Here is a 24,286-nt window from a genome sequence, read left to right as displayed (position 1 = left end):
TGGCAACAATTTCAAACAGAATACGTTTACTGTAGAATGTTGCTGTTACAAGCATTGCATAACTAATTAGGGTCCTTACATTTAATAAACAAATAACAGGTTTAAGACTGACAACACTTGTCAAGCTTCAGCATTAAAAAAAAAGGGGGGGGGGGGTGCGTATTGATTTATACAGTGTTAAGCGTCTCATTAGTATGCTAGCCGTGCGTCTACACAATTTTTCCAGCACAGTCATGTGATGCTGTTTAACCAATCAAAGGCTGTTATTTGTCCAAGCCGTTTTATAAATCTATATAGCTAACTGTAATTTAAATGAGGTCTCCAGTACATCCATGGTCAGATACAGAGCTCTTACCGCTGAGGAAGGAGCCTGTCGTTGGTTAGATAGCCTTGCTTGTGGACCTCTTTGTTGAAATCGCCGTACTTAGCCTGCACGGCATAAGAAGCCAGCAGGACGGCGGTCTCAGGCGGGCAGTAGTTTTCATCGTTCAGGATGGCCTCCTTCACCTGCAGGAAGAACAGCCTCTGTGTGATCTCCTGGATCAGTTCCTCTGACACATCCTCAGGGAAGAATTTTGCTCGGAACTTGAACTGCAGGGGATTCTCTTTTCTGACATCTTGTTGTGTTACCTGACAGAATACAACACATTAATAAAAAGACCTTGTGTAATGGAAATTCATCTGTGTAACATTCTCTTTTTTGAGACAAACAAATCTATCTGACTTTTGAATTACAGTCTTGCCTGTGTCAAGAGCCTTTCTTTGGACCTTGCACATACTGCAGTGATTCTGTACCAAGTAGGCTTCTTCTGTTATTTAATGAGAAATGAAGTGCTGAAATAATGCCACTAGATGGTAAAACAAATGCGAAAAGAGAGAATCATAGAATACATCTGTGCAGTGATTTTGAAGGCAATGGGCTGAATTCTCATAGCTAAATTATCAAAAGTACAACATTTTCTCAAAGCAGAAACACACCCAATAAAAAAGAAACCAAGACTTTTAATTTGGGTGAATGTGAGTAGTCTTCTGTTGTTTCTTATTCTTTTTAGCATTGTAATAGTGTACTTTCTTTAAGAACATATTTTTTAATAAATAGCTGAGAAAATGTAGCCCATTGTGTTAAAGAGTGTGAACTTTACCAACCAGTCAGATGTCAAGCTTAAAGGCACTGGTACATTTTACCAGAGTTGTTCGGCTAACATTACAAATAGCCTCTACTGCATATCAAAATGTTTTTTGAAATAGGTGGTGCGGAAAGAGTGGGAGTGTTGCTTTTACCAAAACAAGCATAGTGGCCTTACAGGTGAAAATATAAATAGCTTATTTTATAAAAGTCAATACCAGTACATGTAGTTTGAAAGTTAGTTAGAACTTTGGTTTTAGTAATTATTACCATAGTTTTAATGATTTTCACACATTTTCAAACGATTGAAGAAATATTATCAGAGGCTGCCAGAAAATCATTAGGGGGCTAGTCAGACATTTCAGGAATTACACGATTTCTCCCCTGATTCCAAGAGCTAAAATCTTATAAAAGGGGGCCTTGTTTCAACCCCAGTTTAAATCTTTGAGGGCCAAAGCACAAGAAGGTCAATTAAAGGTCTCAGAGGGAGACCTTCTCAATCAACTACCAGAACAAACTGTTGCTCATTTGTGGACTCTAGAATATCACTGCCAACAAAACACTTCCTGAACAGAGGGAAAAGTGGGCATATGTATTATTCTGGTAGTGTGGGAATCTGCTCCTGCTATAGCTCTCGGTCATCTATCACTGTGGAAGCATGTATCGCTGCATGGGGTGGAAACACATCAGGGAAGCATTTTCCCCAGAACCTGAACTGCAGGGGATTCTCTCTTCTGACATCTTGTTGCATCACCTGACAGAATACAGCACAAAGTTTTCCTTAATAGTTCAACACTGGTGGTATTGTAGTTAAGCTGTAAATGTTACCAGGTGCAAAACCAAAAGATTTTTGAGAAAGGAAAGTTCCAAATTGACAAATAAAACAATGATAAAAGGGGGATATTTTGCATTCCTGGTTCATTTGGACAGTACCATAGGAAAACCAATTAAGATATTGGGACTGTAGTGCAGTAGTAGCATCCGTGAAATACTGATTCCAGTTTCTTATAAACATGAAGCTAATGTGCGGTTAGGACAGTTTTAAAACCCCACTATCCTGAATTTAGTTAGTCCTTTTCTGATCATAACTACAGTCAGCACTCACATATCCGACCCTATACAATTTTGACTTCAGTGACGGTTAAAAGAGTGTAACACATATCTGATTTTCATTTTGGCCCATTTCAACCCTTGTGTCTTTTCAGAGAACACAGAAAATAAACAAATGTCAAAAATACATAGCCGAAAGGACTGTGTTTTAAAATAAGTAGGCTTCCATTTAGATGTACTATATTTTCAACAGTAGTACAGTAAAACCTCAGTTTTCCAAACTAATTGGGACCAGCTCTTTTAATACAAGAGCTATTTACTGTAACATACAATAGAAGCCTGTGTGAGTGTTTATAAATGCAAGTCTAGTATAATGCATTTGTTTTAAGTCTTTCAGATTGCATTATTGAACGTTAATGAAATAAGATTCTAGGTGTCAAAAAATAATTTCTTCAGAAAACAATTTCATCAGCATCTTCGGGTAAATACTTAATTTTCAGTATAAAAACAAACCCATTTCAATTAAAAAAACAATATTGTTTGCCGTTAAACTTCAAGTGGGCAAATGTATTTTACAGTACAGAACCCCCCATCCCCCCCCCCCCGCCCCTGCGTATTCCTGTATTGCAATTAATTGTCTGTAAAATAACCTCCAATTTTACTTTGTTTCAGTTTTTTGAAGCATTTTGAGACTGCCAGGTGACGCATTCTTTTTAAAAGCAACAGCAGAGTTGAGTCATTCTCTTCTTGTTGCTCCAACCACACCATGTGTTTTGAGAGCAAAAACCTCGGCCTCTGAATGACTCGGGACATTCTCATTTTCCATTTCAGAGTCCTTATCCCTGTCCACACCACCTTCCTGTTCAGAGGTGACAGAGGTGCCCGCATCTCCAATGTTCTCACTCGGAAACTCAACGTCCTCAAGAGGCCAAAGTGTACGCCAGCTGCGCTGCAGGTTTTTACATTTAACCCCATCCCATGTGTCAGCAAGCATATAGACAGCATCTTTTACAGTTACATTTTCCAGAACTGCACCACTGTTTCATGTTCACAGCAGCTCCTTTCGATAAAGGCACTTCCATGTTTCCAGGATGCCTTGGTCCATGGGCTGGATTAATGAAGTTGTGTTAGGTGGTAGAAACATACATTTTATTGTACCATCGTCAGTTTGCAAAGTGGACAAATCTGGGTGTGCAGGTGCATTGTCTACCAGTAGTACTGCCTTCACTGCCCCTTCTGTGTCAACTCAGCCCTCACTTGCAGTACAAAATGTTCCCAAAAAAAAAAAAAGTTTTAAAAATGATAGCAACCATCCATGCATTTTGTTGCGCATAATACTTCACAGGAAGCGCATCGAGATTTAGATTTTTAAAAGCACAGGGTTTTTTTGGATTCATCACCAACAACATCACCATCACCATCACCAACAACATCAACATCAACATCATGGGAGTTTGGCAGTTCCACTCGCATTACCACAGGCTAGAACTGTCAGTCTTAAATCCGGGGGCACTCGATTCCTTTCAGGAAGCAAGGGCTTTTGAAGGTAACGCTTTCCAATACAGTCCAGATTCGTCTGCGTTGTAAACTTGCTCATGGCAGTAATGTTCACTCTCAATCATTTGATTGAACTCATCCTGAAATTTTGCTACAGCCTCTGCATTTGCTGACATTTTTTCCCCTTCAACTGCCAATTGACGGCTGCCATGGTGATGTTTAAATTTTTGGAGCCATCCTTGACTCGCTTTAAAATTTGTATCACCCTTCAATTTAGTGTTCAGTTCTAATGCTTTAGCCTTCAGCATTTGCCCGAAACACCAGCACTTCGTTTTCTATGACTTCCTAACTCTAGTGTCTCCATCTTGCTCGCAAACTAACACATTTTATCCATCGCTCTTCAGATCGCTGACTGTAGATGTTCCAATCTTGAATTCGGTAGCTAGCTTTGTAACACTTTCACCTGACTTCAAACATTTAACAATTTCAATTTTTTGTGAAAGATTCAAAAACCGGAACGCCAATAAGCACGCAGACGTTTAGTTGCGTATTAAACACATGGCAGGACTTGTTCCTTGCTTCTCAATCTAATGCTATATTCAAGTAAGTCGCCCTCCAGAAAGTGAGCACCACAAACGACAGAATTCTTTTGGTGAATGGATTTCACAAACCTGTGGGCCTGACATACTGACAGACTGCGCATGTGAGAAAAAATAATAAAAATAACGGTGGCTGTGACGGATAATCAAATTAATTGTAACATTGACGAGATGGGCTTTGTATCAGAAAACTGGAGTTGAAAAACGCGTCTGTCGTCAGTGGGTGCGGAGGTTAGATGAATTCCATCCTCGAGCTGTGACTCGTTCCCTACACAGTCTGCACACCACTTTGCCGGCTTCAACTACCCTTTTCTTTTTTTTCTAACCAAAATAAACCCAGATTAAATGATTTTTTTCAAAATCTGCCATCTTCATCAAATTTTTTATTTTTTAGCACTGGGCTGGAATATGTAAACAATTTGATCCAATAATATACAGGCTATCCCACTGTCGTAGCTTGTCTCTGTAGGGAGACATTGAAAGATGAATTCTGTTCATACTAAATTAAAATAAACTGTCTATTACATTTAGTAGAGTGATGAAAAAGATGATAAACTTTCATTATTATTATTTTTAAATCAAGCTGCAAAGCAGAAAGCATCATTTAGGAGCCAGTGGGACAAAACATGCAAACTCGACAACTCGACAACCGTGTTATGGAAAAGGTTGTCATGGTATCAAAACCGTGGAAATGTATACCATGGAACCTGTATACCATGGCATCGTTAGCTTCTAAACACTTATGAAATAAAAAGCCTCATTAAATACCGTAGAAAAGAAAATGAAGATTGTTTAGAAACACTAAAGGCGCTTGTCTATTATTTTATGGATATAGGAAAAATATGCACCATACAATAGTCATTCCGTGACAAACCTTGAGCACTGTTCAAATTAACAAAATGTTTTTACCATTTTTTTTTAAAACTTCAAATTGCATCTTTACTGGACTAGCGGTCAGGGGTCACAGTTCTGGTTCAAAGCAAATTGCTGTAGCTCAGGATCCAGGCTTTTTTCTTGGAATTACTGTAGCTTTGCAAATACAAATATGTACTAAATATTAAAAACATTTTTAATGAAAATAACACTGAATGACCCTTAACCACTTCAGTTCAACGTGCTGCGTCAAGGTTTGCTGTCTATTCTATGGGGTTTCAGTCTGCGTGGTCTGTCAGTTTTCGTTGTTGGTGGTGTTGGTGCTGTGGAATGTTTGATTTGCAGACGGGGGTGGGGTTGTGAGTTTGTCTGGTGAGATTTTAATCCAATCACATTTCACGCAAACATCCCATTCACCTGTGAGTGCATTGAGAAGAATGGAAGATACAGGAGCAAACCATCGGCGATCTAAAGGTGTATATATAGTAGTATTATTTGTTTATTTAGCAGATGCCTTTATCCAAGGCAACTATTTACTTACATTTTGCTACAATTTATTTGCAGTACAGCAGTCTCTGGCTAATAGAACACCCCTCGGGAAGGAAGCAAAGTGTTCTCTTAGGTGAAGTGTTCAGACAGAGTTGACCACCGGACACAATATGCCAAGGTCAATCACGATATGAATCAATAACAAACATATTTATTAGTTATGTCATTACACATGTGCATCAACATATGAAATGAACAGAATAAGTATGAGAAAAGCAATAGGCAAGCGTGTTAATAAACTCACTCACAAACTAACATTAACAAACAAAATTAACAAAGCACCCCTATATATGGTAAAAATGCAGCAGCAGCTCTAACAGTAATTATGAATACGAGAATTGGGAAAATTCTGTTTCACCACCAGGTTGTTCCCTAAGCTGAAATGTTCTCTTAGAAGGTGTTCCTTCTCGTGGAGACTACTGTATTTCTTGTTTATTTTTATTTAATATTGGTATAACTTGCTTGCTATTATTGCAAACGAAAAATGTGTCATTTAAGACTGATTCAGACACTGGAAGTAAATGTTTTAGGGATGGGAATTTTAAACATTTAAAAAATATATAAAAACTTTAAAGAAGTGGTTAAATGTTAAATAATATGCTAGCCGGACATTATAAAAAGGAAGGGGTTTGGCAATTTCCTCCAAGTAGTTTTTCTAATTGATGCAACAGAAAGATTTACACTAGGGCGGGTTTAATTCTCGATCTGGCGCTTCATTGGTGCACTCTGCGTACATGCTGTAGTGGGCGTGGTATGGTATCCAGTCCATACGGGTAAGAAAGTTAATGACAAGCGTTTTTTCTGACGTTTCTTATATAATTTTTTATAAAATGTCATCTTTAAACAAAAGAACGAGGCAAAGCCACGTTTGGAATTATTTTGAGGAACCAGACTAGAAAACCGTGGTATGTAAATAATTATGCCAAACAAAATTGCCGTACGACAAAAACACAAGTTCAATGCTACATCATTTGAAATGAAAACATTCAGAATGACTGTGGATGGAGTTACTGAATGCAGTAAAAAGCAAACATCCATAATAAACAGAACGCTCCAGATGGCGACTGTGAATATGTATAACACTATTTTAAACAGAGGTTTTGTTTTCAATATTAATTCAGAGAACGCATAAGTGTAAATTAACATATAGGGTTTAATTGACCAGTACACTGTTACGTAAATCATGTTTTAAAAAAATTATAATTCCTTGATATTTATGTAACAGTGAGTTACTATAACAATGTATTCAATTAATAAATTTTTATTTTTTTTGCCATTTTTGTGATCAAGATCATCTCTTTGGATTGCCAAGGGGGGAAACCTACCTTTTTGTTCAGTTTCAACCATGTTGTGTAACCTTTGCTGTCCACATACTGTAGCCCAAAGAACCAGACTTCACGAAGTCCAACTGTCTTTACCACCTGTTGATAGAGGACCATTGAAATTTCAGCAAATTTTAAATTTACTGAATATTGATATCACTTTGGATAAAAAAATGAAGTCATTTACCTGTAAATCACCAACTTTGATTACAAAAACAATCAAAATGAGAAGGAGGTGGAAGAAATAGTAAAAGTGTATTCCTCAATACAAATAACACTTGTTTCTGAACTCTAGATCAATATTAGATGGATCGGAATGTGATGTTTCCCAATGAATCTACTGTCTCTGCATATAGATGTCTAGGGTTGTATCGAGAGTCAACTGCCATGCCCATATAAAGAATATGGAAGAAGTCCCTTAAAGAAACTGCATGCCGTGTTATTCTTTCTACATGAGGATGTCTCACCATGCTTTTCCTTACCATGCTGTTTCTGCTGTATTTTAATTTGGTATGATCACACTCCTACCGAGGCCAATCCGTAATTTTTCACACTGCGGATCCACAGCAAAGCCACCAGACATATAGTGCCGGAGGTCAAGACGGATCTGAATGGCTCCACTGCAGACCTGCAGGTGCACTGTCAGCCACAGGGGTTGCTGGTGTGCAGTGAACCGTGGATTGCCCTGCCGATCTAATCCCTCCCTATCCGGGCGGTGCTCAGCCAATTGTGCGCCACGCCCTAGGAACCCCCGGTCACGGTCGGCAATGACATAGCCTGGATTCGAACCTGCGATCTCCAGGCTATTGGGCGCATCCTGCACTCCACACAAAGCACAACTCGGAAGCCCACGATTTTTAGGATTTGAAAACAATAAATTAGCTCCCCCATTGTCTTCCCTATTTATTAGACTGGAGAAGGAAACATGGTTTGGTAGAGTTCACACTCATTGAAATACAAGGTAGAGTAAGAAACACTTTTAGTCTACCACTTTTCTCAAATTGCAACACAATAACTACTTGTCCATATCAAAGAAAGATCCTCTGTGCCAATATTTAAACCTTTTTTTATAAAAAGAATTATCTTGAAGATGCTCTATTGGGTTTTAATAATATGGCTTTAATGACATTTAGATAACTAGTTGAAGAATAATTCTGCTTCATAGAAATTCCCTATTTAAAAGGGTTTTACTGTAAGTTAGCAAATGTGTTTATACCCTGTACAAACAATATTCAAATAAAAACACACATAAAATTTTAAGAATACAGTGCACGCTTGTTCGTTTAACCACATACATTAAACAGCCTCATCTTTCAGCAGGATGAGGTTACGGATCATGTTTCACTGCATTGGGTCTGTGGCACATTGATTTACTGTTGCACTCTTCCACAGGCTCCTCTGAGGCTCTTCAGACTAATGTGGTTTAACTTTCTATTAACTGCTCTAATGATCATACTGAGTTTTAGTTATGAAGAGGGTGTTTGACTCGTACACAGTACACTATCACACAAGTACAGTATGTTTTTGACAAAGTGATTCACTTGTTGATACATGGTTCCAGCAGCTTTCAGCTGAGCAAATTTAAGACCAATCTTTAGAAAATTTAAAACCCATTTTCACAGACCCATTTTCACATCTTAAGTATACCAAATGTAAATACTAAAATTGTGACTAGTTCAAATACCATCTAACAATTATTTATTCAAGCTGTATGAATTGTAAAAGAATCAAACATTTTGATGCTAGTACAATACATACAGTACCAATGCAATGATAACAGTTGATGACAAGGGTTATTGTTCAATCTTTCTTTAAATCAATAGAGCAGCAGTTAAATGACATTAAGAGCTGTCAAAGCTGAAAAAAACAGCACTCTCACTTGACCTACGTTCTGACACGTTACAAGCATTAAATTAAATATAGTTTGACAATATATATATATATATATATATATATATATATATATATATATATATATATTTAGAATCCTGGAGATAACATAACAGTTTGAACCATTAGCATTGTTTAGCCATCAGTATCAATCGAATTTAATCTTTAAAAAAAAAAAATAGTCCATTGCATTTCTTACTTGTTTTTTTTTCTATACATTTGGAATCACTCATTGTTTTTTACAACAACAAAGTGAGGCTCGAACGAGTGGTATTTGTGGAACTAATCCGTTGTGTTTACTCAGCAACACACATAGGCTACAACTAGTAGTGATTCATTTTATTTCTTTTTTGTTTGGCAGACTTACTCTAGGTTACGTACATAGTAAACTAAGAACTGTAAAAAAAATAAAAAAATAATTATGGTGCACAAACTGATTTTCTGACAGCGTGAAGCAGCTCTCTAGAAAGTACACACCGTCTGGATCAGAGCTATACAGTGCCTTGCGAAAGTATTCGGCCCCCTTGAACTTTGCGACCTTTTGCCACATTTCAGGCTTCAAACATAAAGATATGAAACTGTAATTTTTTGTGAAGAATCAACAACAAGTGGGACACAATCATGAAGTGGAACGAAATTTATTGGATATTTCAAACTTTTTTAACAAATAAAAAACTGAAAAATTGGGCGTGCAAAATTATTCAGCCCCTTTACTTTCAGTGCAGCAAACTCTCTCCAGAAGTTCAGTGAGGATCTCTGAATGATCCAATGTTGACCTAAATGACTAATGATGATAAATAGAATCCACCTGTGTGTAATCAAGTCTCCGTATAAATGCACCTGCACTGTGATAGTCTCAGAGGTCCGTTTAAAGCGCAGAGAGCATCATGAAGAACAAGGAACACACCAGGCAGGTCCGAGATACTGTTGTGGAGAAGTTTAAAGCCGGATTTGGATACAAAAAGATTTCCCAAGCTTTAAACATCCCAAGGAGCACTGTGCAAGCGATAATATTGAAATGGAAGGAGTATCAGACCACTGCAAATCTACCAAGACCTGGCCGTCCCTCTAAACTTTCAGCTCATACAAGGAGAAGACTGATCAGAGATGCAGCCAAGAGGCCCATGATCACTCTGGATGAACTGCAGAGATCTACAGCTGAGGTGGGAGACTCTGTCCATAGGACAACAATCAGTCGTATACTGCATAAATCTGGCCTTTATGGAAGAGTGGCAAGAAGAAAGCCATTTCTTAAAGACATCCATAAAAAGTGTCGTTTACAGTTTGCCACAAGCCACCTGGGAGACACACCAAACATGTGGAAGAAGGTGCTCTGGTCAGATGAAACCAAAATCGAACTTTTTGGCAACAATGCAAAACGTTATGTTTGGCGTAAAAGCAACACAGCTCATCACCCTGAACACACCATCCCCACTGTCAAACATGGTGGTGGCAGCATCATGGTTTGGGCCTGCTTTTCTTCAGCAGGGACAGGAAAGATGGTTAAAATTGATGGGAAGATGGATGGAGCCAAATACAGGACCATTCTGGAAGAAAACCTGATGGAGTCTGCAAAAGACCTGAGACTGGGACGGAGATTTGTCTTCCAACAAGACAATGATCCAAAACATAAAGCAAAATCTACAATGGAATGGTTCACAAATAAACATATCCAGGTGTTAGAATGGCCAAGTCAAAGTCCAGACCTGAATCCAATCGAGAATCTGTGGAAAGAACTGAAAACTGCTGTTCACAAATGCTCTCCATCCAACCTCACTGAGCTCGAGCTGTTTTGCAAGGAGGAATGGGCAAAAATTTCAGTCTCTCGATGTGCAAAACTGATAGAGACATACCCCAAGTGACTTACAGCTGTAATCGCAGCAAAAGGTGGCGCTACAAAGTATTAACTTAAGGGGGCTGAATAATTTTGCACCCCGATTTTTCAGTTTTTTATTTGTTAAAGTTTGAAATATCCAATAAATTTCGTTCCACTTCATGATTGTGTCCCACTTGTTGTTGATTCTTCACAAAAAATTACAGTTTCATATCTTTATGTTTGAAGCCTGAAATGTGGCAAAAGGTCGCAAAGTTCAAGGGGGCCGAATACTTTCGCAAGGCACTGTATTTCAGGAGAAGAGAGTACACAAATGCAAGTTTCGACAGACAAACAGAACCAGAACTAAAAAAAGCTGACTTTGACATTAGATGCGTCAAAAGTAAGAAACAGACCACACTGGTTACAAAGTTGTAACCAGTTCTTAGCAAACCTAGGGGCTTCTTCCCAAACCACTTATTTGATTGTTGTGATTATCTTTAGCTTGGAAATCACTGTCCCCAGCCACATCTGGTCAGCTGTGCACCCGATTTGACTGTAATCAATGCATTCACTAGGCGTAATCAAGACACATCAGACGCATTTGAATAGTCTCCACACATGGGGTCTGTAGGTGATCATTAACGCATTGAATGGTGTTCACAGCGAGACAGGCTGCAACCTGTACAATTGAATTATATTTTTGTGGCTAAATAATTATAGAAACAAACATGTTATACTCAATCCAGAGAATTATTATTAAAACTTCTCTTACATATTTTAGAGACATGAATTACAGTGGTTTGCAGAAGTATTCACCCCCTGCAGTTTTCACATTTTGTTGGCAGCTGAGCATACTCCACGACGCTTTCAGATTAGACTTTACATGCAGAATCTACACAAACTACTCCACATTGATAAAGTTTTTTAAAAAATCCATATAGAATATAAATAAGTAAGATTTACAGAGAAAAACAGATTAATCTCAGTTGCATAAGTATTCAACCCCTTTGCTACTGCAGCCCTAAATCAGCTCAGGAGCAAATGATTTATTTGAAAGGTCACAAAATTAGTGAAATGGTTTCAGCCTGTGTTTACTCAAAGTGGTTTAACTTGTAGATAATTTCCCTCAGGTATACAAAGACTTTCAAGCTGCAACTCACATAGTGATCCAACAAAGCAACCATGAAGACCAAGCAGCTTTCGAAACAAGTCAGGGATAAAGTGGTAGAGAGGCACTGAGCAGGAGAAGGGTACAAGAAAATTTCAAAAGGCGCTGATTATCCCTCTCAGCACAGTGAAGTCCATCATTAAGGAGTGGAAGATGCATCATACCACCCACACACTACGCAGATCAGGTCGCCCTCCCAAACTGAGCAGCCGGGCAAGCAGGAAACTGGTTCGGGATGTCACTCTGAAGCCAACAATGACCTTTGAGAGATCTGCAAAGTTCTGTATATGAGATGGGAGTCAGTGTTCACACATAAACAATAAGCTGGTCCCTACACAAACCTGGCCTGTAAGGACGGGTGTCAAGAAAGAAGCCATTACTCAAAAAACTCATCTTAAAGCACTTATGGAGTTTGCGAAAAAGCATGTAGATGATATTGCAGACATGTGGAAAAAGGTGTTGTGGTCAGATGAGACAAAAATTGAACTTTTCAGTCTAAATTCCAAGCGTCACGTCTGGCGCAAGCCCAACACTGCACATCACCCAGTCAACACCATCCCAACTGTCAAGCATGGTGGTGGCAGCATCATGTTATGGGGATGCTTCTCTTCAGCAGGGACTGGGAAGCAGGATAGAGGGGAGAATGGATGGTGCAAAGTACAGGCAAATCCTTGAGGAAAACCTGTTTGAGTCAGCCAAGACTCTGAAAGTGGGGAGGAAATTCACATTTCAGCAGGTCAATGACCCAAAGCACAAAGCCAAAGCCACATGAGTGGTTGAACAAGAAGAGAATTAATGTTCTTGAGTGGCCCAGTCAAAGTCCTGACTTGAATCCAATTAAATTTATGGCGAGACTTGAAGATTGCAGTCCAAACACGATCCCCAACACACTTATCAGGACTGGAGCAATTTTCCCGTGAAAAATGGGCAAAAATGTCACCATCCTACTGTGCAAAGCTAGTAGAGACCTATCCAAAAAGACTCATAGCAGTAATTGCTGCAAAAGGTGCTTCTACCAAGTACTGACTTAAGGGGCTGAACACTTATGCAACCAGTAAATTTCATTTTGTACATTTTCTTTGCAAGTTTTGCTGACATTTAACCTCCTCCTCATATAACAGTGTTCCGTTTAACCACTACAGCTTTGAATAAAAAAAGAGTTTGTTTGAAAAACTGTGCATAAATTAATGCATTTTATATTAACATGACATGTCTGACGACAGGCTAATCTTTTGTACTTGTTTGTTTACACTTGCGTTTTCGTAATTAAACTCCCGTGCCATTATTATCCAGTCCAGTATTCCGTAAGATCCACTACTAGCACTAGTAACTACAGTAGGCGTTCCAAAGGTAAGCTTTCGTTATGTACATTTGTGTAGACCTTGACTAGTTACTAGTATTTACTTCTTACATTGTATTCTATGTAGAAAACATCACAAAAATACTGCAAACTACAAGCAGATACTGGAACAGAGGTCTGACCTAGAGTTCTTTAAATGTCAGTCACTGAGAAAACATTTACATTTACGTGGAAGCAAGAGGAGAATTCAATAAATGTAACTGTGGTGGAAATGAGCCAATTCCTACAAAAACTGCATTATTTATAACGCTAAGGTATCTATAGGGAGTCAGACCACAAGGAGCACAGAAAATGTACAATTTGGTTTGATCATTTGCTTATTAAAAAACGCACTGATTACACAATACTGCCCCATCGCTGATGCGAGAAGTAAATATGATTCACTGAAACCGAGTAAGATTTCATATACTGTAACAAGTGTACATTAAGTCTGATACAGCGACTTTATACAGGGTCGAAACTTTATAGCAAAACTAGGGTATTGCCAAGACTATTCTAACTGTCACAATGCAGTTCTACTTTGTTTCCTTCAAATGCTAAACAAGATTTCTTGATAGATAGTAGAAATATATTTCCTTCCTGTTCTCCTTATTGGGAAAAAGATATTACAGCAAATGCTGATTAAATAATGAGCAGTTTACATTCATATTATTTCATTATCATATTAAGTCAAATCAGGGATTTTTTTTAGTGGGGTTGTTTTTAAATTACTAGGGATGAACACATAGGATATTTTAAATTTTTTCTCCCTTGTTTGGAGTCAAACACAAAAAACTTCCCTTCGGACAGCACGAATTAGAATGAGGTTCGTCACTGCAGACATGTAAAATGGGGCAACTCAGGACAACCAAGATGTGAACCAGTGAGCCCCTGATCGTATAATGTCCTGATCTTTAGATTCCAAGCCCCAAGTTACACAGCTAATCTGTGTGACCCATAGCTATAATAAACATCTCTCATTGAACTGTGAATCAGAGATTCATCTTGTTTAAATATTTATCAATACATTTGTATTTTTTAGGTGTCAGTACAGAGAGGTGGTTGTCATAATCAATAATCATGAAAATCAAGTTTGATAGAAAGCCAGTAGTTTCAGAGATATCCCAAACAGAACCTACAAAAAGCCACCATGTGCAGTAATATTGGATAGGATTAAGGTGACCCAATAAATTACATATGGGTAAATACACTATTTTACATGCAAAGTGATCATAACAAAATATAGTCCTAGAGATACAGTATATGCAATTCCTTTTGCAATAATGATGAACAGAGACACATGAAAAATTAAGAGAGAGGCAGAAACATAAGAACTGCATAAAATGTATTTGAAGAGAACGATTATTATTTATTATTATTATTATTATTTGTTTATTTAGCAGGCGCCTTTATCCAAGGCGACTTACAGAGACTAGGGTGTGTGAACTATGCATCAGCTGCAGAGTCACTTACAATTACGTCTCACCCGAAAGACGGAGCACAAAGAGGTCAAGTAACTTGCTCAGGGCCACACATTGAGTCAATGGCTGAGCTGGGATTTGAACCGGGGACCTCCTGGTTATAAGCCCTTTTCTTTAACCACTGGACCACACAGCCTCCTTGATAACTAACCTGGTCAAATAGCTGCTTGCCAGTTGTATTGGGCTGGATGGCAAACTCCAGCTCTGCATCCATCGTAGTGACCCGTACATTGATCTAGTGGAAGGAAAAAAACACATGTAAATAAAAACAAGAATATTACAAATATATATATATATATATATATATATATATATATATATATATATATATATATATATTATATAACAATTTTCCATCAGTAATACAGGAAGATTGCTGTAAGACTGACAAACATAAGTCACATGGTTTGCTGGCGTGTGCAATTCGTGTCGCCCGACGTTCGGGACAACAAAATTTGTGTGAGGGACAAGTTTTGCCTTTGTGCTTTGTCTGTTGGACAAGTAGTGTTTATTTATTTATTTTTCCTATGTTCGTTCTGTTGCAAGAAAGACGCTCGGGGTATATTTGTAATGCACAGACTAATCTTTTAAATTATTTATGTTTTTTGTAAATTAGCAAATAAGTGATACTGCTTTTGTTATGCATGAACCTGACATTTGAATGCATCAATCTAGTAAAATTTAAAAAAAAAACCTAAACACACACCATAGTCGGTAAGGTAATAGCGGATTCGAAAAAATCGTGTTGTGTAATTTATAACACTTTGTGGTGAATGTACTTGTTGGGATGTTTAAAAAATAAATAAATAAATAAATAAATAAATAAATAAATAAATAGTTTACTGTTTAGAAGCATTTCAAGACAAACTTTCCCTGGCAAATGTAATTACTAACCTAGTTTGCTGTTTAACATATTTACATATATTTTTAGGTTTAAAATGCTATATTAACAAAAAAAAAACGGTATTAGTTATTTATTGGACATTCACAATCCATTGATTTGTGAAACTATTACAACAAGAAGAATGACAAATAATATTTATAAATGATAGAAATGAAATACTTATATATGAGATTATCTGTATAATATTTCATGACAGTAGTGCAGGGAAAGAATGTTGCCTTCCCAAACAAAAAAAAACAACAAAAAAACGCTGCAACAAACAATCAGGGTATGAAACCAGGATCACCCTGCTGTGTGTTCCAGTGAGCCATCAAGGGACAAGATGTTAGATGAGGAAAAATAGCTGTAAAATGTTGTACTGTTTAAAAAAAATAAAAAATGAAAACTATTTTGTCTTTGCAGAATTTGATGGAACCTACTGTAAATAATGTGTGCATTTTGATAGCAAAAAAACAGTAAAAAATGCGAGAAACTTGACTGGTTATACACAAGTCCTTTAAAAGCCTTGGGTTCAGCAGTTACAAAACTGAAAGAACGTCAAGAAAAACCTGGATTCCACAAAGCAGCAGTAATAGTTGGCAATGATTTCAAATCTGTGATGCAACAAAACAAATACCTGGACATCAGGAGTTCAATTCAGCTTATAGAGAAAGTGGGGGGAAAATAAACAGGCAGAAGATATTTTTATATTTGAATAACTCCCAAGTATTGCTTATTATAGTTGTACTCATGTTACTTAAATGTACTAGAAAATGAGTTCCAAACTGCACTGAAAGGAACATTTCCTTAAAGCATATTGTACGTTTGTTGAGGTGAGGTGGGGTCACAGGCAACCTTTCATGTATCTTGAAGAATTTAGTGAACCTGTCAAGCTAAAAGGCTAGATCCGTCTCTGTTAATTACTAACTGATTGTTTGTGTTCACTGTTAAATAAAACCAAAAACCTACAAGTTAGTCTACTTTTTAGTATGGGTTTTGTGCGACAGGTAGGGGAAAAGTAGATTTTTCTAGCATTTTGTCCCTTGGACAAAACTTTTTGTTAAAAAATTGCACACCCCTGTGAACATATTCAAATTGAAGGTGGCATTTAGTATTTAGCAACTAAGTCGTTCTGCTTTCTTAATAAATGAACCTGACATTAAATGCATAAATACAGTAAAACACAACAACAACAACAACTACTAAGGTATTAGCTGATTAGAAAAAAATGTGTACTTGTTGAAATATTTTGAAAGAAAAAAAATGTAAAGTTTATGGTTTAGAAGCATTTCAGGACAAACTTTGCTAGCAAAAAAGTTTGTTAAATATAAAGTTTGTTAAATATACATTTACCATATTTACATATTGTATATATTTGAACACTACTTTGGAATATATAAAAATTAAGCTTTTTAACTAGTATTGAACAGAAGCAATATTAATTATCTATTGGATTTACAAGAGCACAGGTTCAGATCACCCTCAGTGTTGCCAGATTGGGCGGGTTCACACCCAGTTGGGCTTGTATTTTTTGTTTTATGCATAAAAAAATGGCTTTGGGCGGGTGCCTAATTTTTGGGCTTGTTTTGGGCATTTATACGGGTATTACAATTGGATATATTTTGAATAATTTTAAAGTATTAACGATATTTTAGACCAAAATACTAAGCTATATAATACACAACCTTTAGTGTTTACATCACTGTTGGTAAACATTGTAACAATAACACGCACCAACATCTGTGGATATGACGCACATTGCATTCTGGGATATTACTTTGGGCTAGCACTTTCTAAAAGGCACAGTCTGGTACTAGGCTTGCAAATGAGAATTTGTTCTCAAGGGTTTTACTTGATTAAAGAAAATGAATGATTGATTGATTGATTCTGCAAAAAAAGAAAAAAGAAATTCTCTGCATTAATCCGCAATTAAAATAAAAGGTATTTATTGGTACACTTTCAAATTCAAAGGAAGTTACAAGCTCACCAGAGTACCATCAATCAATAATATAAACAAACGTAACATTTTACTTTAAACATTACAAATATGTCTGTGTACTAATAATAGAAAACAAAAAATAGTATTTATATTAGTTTATCTCGAGTTAGTCTTTGTCACCTGGATGGCTATTGCCAAACTCACTGACCCAATATTTAGGGGTGATTTTTATTATCGTATTCAGCATCTTTAAACAGCTTGTTGAGTAGTAAAAACACACAGGATACTGAAGTAAACTGCAGCAACATTTCAACCTTGACCTCCAGAAGCAGTTTTATTGAACAAGTATGTTTAATAAATTTAAAGCTTTAAAGCAAAATTGTCTGATTATATATGATAGGTGTATTGATTATATATGACAGGTGTATTGATTATGTATGATAGCTGAATTGATTACATATGATCAGTGTACTGATTTGGTCATCAAGCAACCAAAAAAAGCATTGCATGTTTTTTGCAAGTGTAAAACTAAAAATTCTACGACAGCACAGACAATCCATGTTTTTCCACAGCAAACGGGTTCCTATGATCCCTGGTAATTAAGCACATAAAACACAAAAAAAGTTACAATTGCAAATAGTGTACTTGCTACTTGCTACAATGGGGAACAGCATCTGAAGTTGTGATGTCAACTTACGCTCCTGATTGGGCAGGTTTTTGTAAAAATTGTTGGAAACCCTTATCATCCTGCTGCAGCAGTGTTGCAGCTAGCCATCATGGGGACAAGAACACAGGTTCAGATCACCCTGCTGCAGCAGCGTTCCAGCTAGCCATCATGGGGACAAGAACACAGGTTCAGATCACCCTGCTGCAGCAGCGTTCCAGCTAGCCATCATGGGGACAAGAACACAGGTTCAGATCACCCTGCTGCAGCAGCGTTCCAGCTAGCCATCATGGGGACAAGAACACAGGTTCAGATCACCCTGCTGCAGCAGCGTTCCAGCTAGCCATCATGGGGACAAGAACACAGGTTCAGATCACCCTGCTGCAGCAGCGTTCCAGCTAGCCATCATGGGGACAAGAACACAGGTTCAGATCACCCTGCTGCAGCAGCGTTCCAGCTAGCCATCATGGGGACAAGAACACAGGTTCAGATCACCCTGCTGCAGCAGCGTTCCAGCTAGCCATCATGGGGACAAAAACACAGGTTCAGATCACCGTGCTGCAGCAGCATTCCAACTAGCCATCATGGGGACAAGAACACAGGTTCAGATCACCCTGCTGCAGCAGCGTTCCAGCTAGCCATCATGGGGACAAGAGCACAGGGTCGAGTTGAGGAAAAATAGCTGTACAATGTTTTTAAAAATATGTTTATAATAGAAATTAAACAAAATAAAAATGTATACATTGTCTTTACAGAATTAGATGCAGTTGCTTCTTCTGAGAATAGCCACCCAAATGAAAAAAAACAATGTAATAACATTTTACATGTCTACTGGCACCAGCATTTAATGTTGCTGGCGCTATACGAGGTACCCAGACGCTAGAATAAGTTATATTCTGTATTTTGTGCGACAGGGAGGGGGCAAGTAGATTTTTCTAGCATTTTGTCTCTTGGACAAGAAGTTTTTTTTCCAAACTTCCACACCCCTGTATACAGACAGCACTTCAGCTTCAAAACTGGCAGAATCTGCACTGCCCCTTTTGATCTTGCAGCATCAATCCCTTTAAAAACTTGTAGAACCAAACCACCTTTTCTTGTTTCCATAGTAAAAGCGCACCAGCCAGTCAAGTTAGGGTAGAACAGCGGAAATAATCATTCCGAATTCATTCTGCTTTGTCTGCAGTTCAGAAGAGACTGCTTTAGCCAACTAATGAAACAAACAAAAAAAGCACCTTTAAAAGTAAATAACTGAACACACTGCATTAGAGCTGCACAACTTCTAAAAAATGTCTTCAATGAGAAAGACACAGCTGCATGCATCAAAGATCACTCTGTCCATTTGTTTAGGTTGTTTGATAATTCACTGATGGTGAAAATAGAACGTCTTTAAAAGGATAGATAAACTAAATACAATTTAGGAGTTACTGTTTTTTAGGTATGCATTTAAATATTTAGGAACATCTGTTATATAATAGAAAAAACGATCAATTTTGACAACACTTTTTTTCTGCTTTAATAAATATTAATGTTTGATCATGAAATCTCTATTTTTAGACAGTGAAATGCAGTGAAATGAGCAACTTTTTACCATGAAAAAAATAGTCCTAATTTTCCCTGATCCGTGGAAAGTCTGAGGTGACGGCGTAGAGGCGATTAAAAAAAAAATAAGGTCAATTTAAATTGGTTTTGTGTTGCTTACCTGGCACTTTTACAGTTAACACAAAAGCAAATATGACGGTAACAATAATAATAATAATAATAATAATAATAATAATAATAATAATAATAATAATAATAATAATAATAATAATAATATGTTCACTTACTGGAATTGTTATATTGTTATCTTCTCTGGCATTTTATTAATATAGTTGAATTTCTTGGCATTTCATGTATGTAGTTCCCTGGAGTTGTATGCATATACTTCACTCACTGGCATTTTATGCACACAGTAAATAGTTCCCTGGCCTTTCATGCACAGAATATACAGTAGTTCCCTGGAATTATGTACTTAGTTCCCTGGCACATTGATTGTATATAGTTCCCCTCCCACAAGTTAATAAAAAAACATCCATTGCATGAAAACAAAAGCAAAAGCAATAGCAATGTGTGCTAAATATACAATGTCTCCTCATATTGTCTCTATTTGAAAATGTTGGCCACCAGCATACAACGTGATTTGTCCCACCCTGCCTCCAACCTAATATGACTGCTACATGTTAATACAACTTTCTGCTTTCCCAATGATGGATGAGATTGTGTTCCTTTGTCAAGTTCCAGCGTCCATTTGTCAGGATATGTGCATACCAGATAAGTACACAAGAAGAACATAAACGTTTGGGAACGAAAAGAGGCTTGTCCCTTTTCAGGACACCATTCCTCTTACTAAGAGGATTTAATTAAATAGTCCAGAAGACGAAGATTACCTGTAATATGGTTTCTTCGTACTATGATGAACTCCACACACAGAGTGAATGAACTCCCAGTCTCCATGTTGCTTGGGTCAGGAGAAAAGCCGATCTCGTTCACAGAGATCCTTTATATAATCATTTTTTGACGCCAAGTAATGTCCCTCCTCTGTAAAGCCTCCCCTTCCTGGAGTATCTATGTCCAAATTTCCAAACCAACTAACCAAAGTGAAACCACGAAAATGGGGAAGGAGGGTGGGATATAGGTGTGTGGAATTCATCATACTACAAAGAAACCATATTACAGGTAATCTTTGTCTTCTTACCTCGTATGAGCAGAGTGAACCCTACCATGGGAAGTAGACAAGTGGTGGTAGGTTAGATAGTAGTGCCCGAAGCCACAGATAATACGGAGTGAGCAAAAGTTGGCTGAGAAGACACATTTAAGTTGTAGTGTTTTGTAAAGGTCTCGGAGGAGGCCCACATGGCTGCATTGCAAATGTCTTGAAATGGGACAGATTTTAAATGTGCCCATGTAGTAGCTACTCCTCTCACCGAGTGTGCTTTTACCAGACCTGGAACCGGTTTCTTGTCCAGGTTATAACAAAATTCGATGCAAGATGTAATCCACCTGGAGATTGTCTGTTTGGAGACAGGTTGACCTTGATTTTGTGAATTGAAAGCTACAAAGAGCTGTCCTGATGGTCTTTTGTTGATGGTTCTATGAATGTAGGAAGTTAGTGCTCTTCTGACACCAATTAAGTGCTGTCTGGCCTCTGATTTAGATTTATGCAGTTTTGGGAAAAAATCAGGAAGAGTTATGATCTGATGTAGATGGAACTGTGTCACCACTTTTGGCACAAATTGAGGATTAGGTTTGCAGACAGTCCTGTCCCTGAAGATCTGGAAATAGGGTGCATCAATGACCAGTGCCCGTATCTCACTTATCCTTCTTGCTGATGTTATTGCTACCAAGAATGCCGTTTTCCATGTTAGGAATTTTTGGTCGCATGTTGCCATGGGTTCAAATGGTGGCCCCATGAGTTTACTCAGTACTAGACTGAGGTTCCATTGTGGAAGGATATGTTTCCTTGGGGGACTTAAGTGGTTAACCCCCCTGAGGAATCTGGACACCGCGGGGTGAGAACCTACCAGGTGACCCTCCCATCCAGGTAAAATGCTCGATATTGCAGTGATGTGCACTTTGATGGAGGAGAGCGCAAGACCTTTATGGAATAGGTGGCACAGGTAGGATAAAAATGTTGGCAGATTTATGTTTGTGGTGTGCAAAGATTTGGGTTGCACCAATGGATGAATTTCTTCCATTTACCTGTATAGGCTTGAAAAGTAGATGTTTTTTTGAAGCCAGTAAGATGTTGGTTACCTGTTCAGATAGCCCCTGATCTAACAACTGCCGCCGTTCAATTTCCAAGCAGCTAGTTGTAACCATGCTGGATTGTTGTGCAGCATCCTCCCTCTGTTCTGAGACAGCAGATCTCGGGTCACTGGTAAGTGTATTGGCCCGGCTTCTACTATCTCTAGTACTTCCGAGACCCAGAATCTCTTCACCCAGTAGGGAGTTACTAGGATGAGACTGGCCGGGTCTCTTTTCACCTTTCTGAGCACAGATGGAATTAATGGCAGTGGAGGACATGCGTATATTAAACTGCTTGACCATGGGATGGACAGACCGTCTACTGCCATGTCTGCTTCTTGTTGGAACCTGGAGCAGAACAGTGGCAGTTGGGTATTTTCTGCCGAGGCGAATAGAAGAGCAACCAGAATTATCCCGGGTTTAAAAGGAATGTCGTATGCACAGGCTAAAATAACTGAATCTATTCAGTCTTGAACAAAGAAGACTACGCGGTGATCTGATTCAAAATTCTAAAAGGTATTGACAAATGTCGACCCAGGGGGCTTTTTCGACCTGAAAAAAAAAACAAGGACCAAGGGTCACAAATGGAGATTAGATAAAGGGGCATTCAGAACATAAAATAGGAGGCACTTTTTCACTCAATTGTGAGGGTCTGGAACCAACTCCCCAGTAATGTTGTTGAAGCTGACACCCTGGGATTCTTCAAGAAGCTGCTTGATGAGATTCTGGGATCAATAAGCTACTAACAACCAAACGAGCACAATGAGCCGAATGGCTTCCTCTCTTTTGTAAACTTTCTTATGTTCTTACCTGTGGTTGACCCAGACTACGGAAAATCCATTGTAAAACCTGTGGCCGGATTTGCCATTTGTGAGGCAACCTCTCTCTGCTCAGATGGTCCACCAGGCTATTGTCGAGTCCGGGTAGGTAAGCCACCTCTATGTGAATGTCCTGTGTCCCGCACCAATTCCAGATCCTTAAGGCCTGGAGGCACAGTTCCCACGACTTTATGTATTTTACTGACATGGTGTTGTCGGTAAGAACTAGCATGTGTTCCTGTTTTAAAACCAGGAAGATTGCAAATTTAACAAGTTTGCTTACTATACCAGAATCTAAATCATTTATGTAGATCAGGGATAGCAAAGGACCTAATACTGATCCCTGTGGTACACCACTGGTTACCTTCCTCCATTTTGGGGTTTCTTCTACTTTCTGTTTTCTACATGTTAACCACTCCCTAATCGATGTGCATGTATTTCCTTGAATCCCTACTGCATTCAGTTTGAGAATTAATCTTTTATGCAGGACTTTGTCAGAAGCTTTCTGGAAATCTAAATAAACCATATTGTATGCTTTGCAATTATCCATTGTCAATGTTGCATCCTCAAAAAAGTCAAGCAGGTTAGTTAGACATGATCTACCTTTGCTAAAACCATGCTGTTTTTGATGTAATGTAATTGTTTTGCGCCTCTAGTACTACATTTTTACTATTTTACTCCAATCTACTTCTGTTAGTCTCTGTTTCATACCTTCATAGTTTGCTTTTCTAAAATTGTAAACCTTAGCTTTAGTCATTACTTTGGGGGTTTTAAAAAACACTTCAAATGAGACCATGTTGTGGTCTGAGTTTGCCAATGGCTCTCCGACCTGTTTTAGTTATTCTGTCTTCGTTATTTGAAAAGACTAAATCAAGGCATGCCTCCCCTCTAGTTGGTGCCTTGACAAATTGCGTTAGGAAGCAGTCATTTGTCATTTCCACCATTTCAATTTCGTCCTTCGTGCTCCCCACCGGGTTCTCCCATTTTATACGGGGGATGTTGAAATCCCCCATTAGTATGGCTTCTCCTTTTCTACACGCATTTCTAATGTCATTGTATAGAAGGCATCTGTGTGAAAAGACGGATAGCCACCAGGAATAACTAGCAGTGCTAGAGAGAAAAGGGAAGAAAAATAAATAAATAATAAAGTTATATATATGATAGCATCAATATATATATATATATATATATATATATATATATATATATATATATATATATATATATATAGTCATTTTCTTAACAACAAACAAGAAAATGTAAGCACATAATGCCAAAAACTATACTGAGTCCTAATCCAAACATACGCAGGAGAAATTTGGACACAGTTACTCCAGGAAGGGGAGGCTTTATAGAGGAGGGACATTACTTGGCGCCAAAAAAGGATTATATAAAGGATCTCTGGGAAAGAGATTGGCTTTTCTCCTGACCCAAGCACCATGAAGACTGGGAGTTCACTCTGTGTGTGGAGCTCATCATATGAGGTAAG

At 38.0% G+C, this 24,286-nt stretch overlaps 1 protein-coding gene across 1 annotated transcript in view; it reads right to left on the bottom strand.

Annotated features, from left to right (window-relative positions):
- LOC117407280 (radixin-like) overlaps positions 1-24,286 on the bottom strand; it is a 95,321-nt gene that overhangs the window by 38,494 nt on the left and 32,541 nt on the right. The window contains exons 3-5 of the mRNA XM_034012099.3: positions 14,862-14,945; positions 7,020-7,115; positions 356-630 (exon numbers count right to left, since the gene is read on the bottom strand). Coding sequence (XP_033867990.3) covers positions 356-630; positions 7,020-7,115; positions 14,862-14,945 — 455 coding nt within the window. The remainder of the gene's footprint in view (positions 1-355; positions 631-7,019; positions 7,116-14,861; positions 14,946-24,286) is intronic.

This window comes from Acipenser ruthenus, chromosome 8 (genome assembly GCF_902713425.1).
Source record: "Acipenser ruthenus chromosome 8, fAciRut3.2 maternal haplotype, whole genome shotgun sequence".
NCBI classification, from domain to species: Eukaryota; Metazoa; Chordata; class Actinopteri; order Acipenseriformes; family Acipenseridae; genus Acipenser; species Acipenser ruthenus.
The sequence above is the reverse complement of the archived record's forward strand: the minus strand, read 5'-3'. Positions and strand labels throughout refer to the sequence as shown.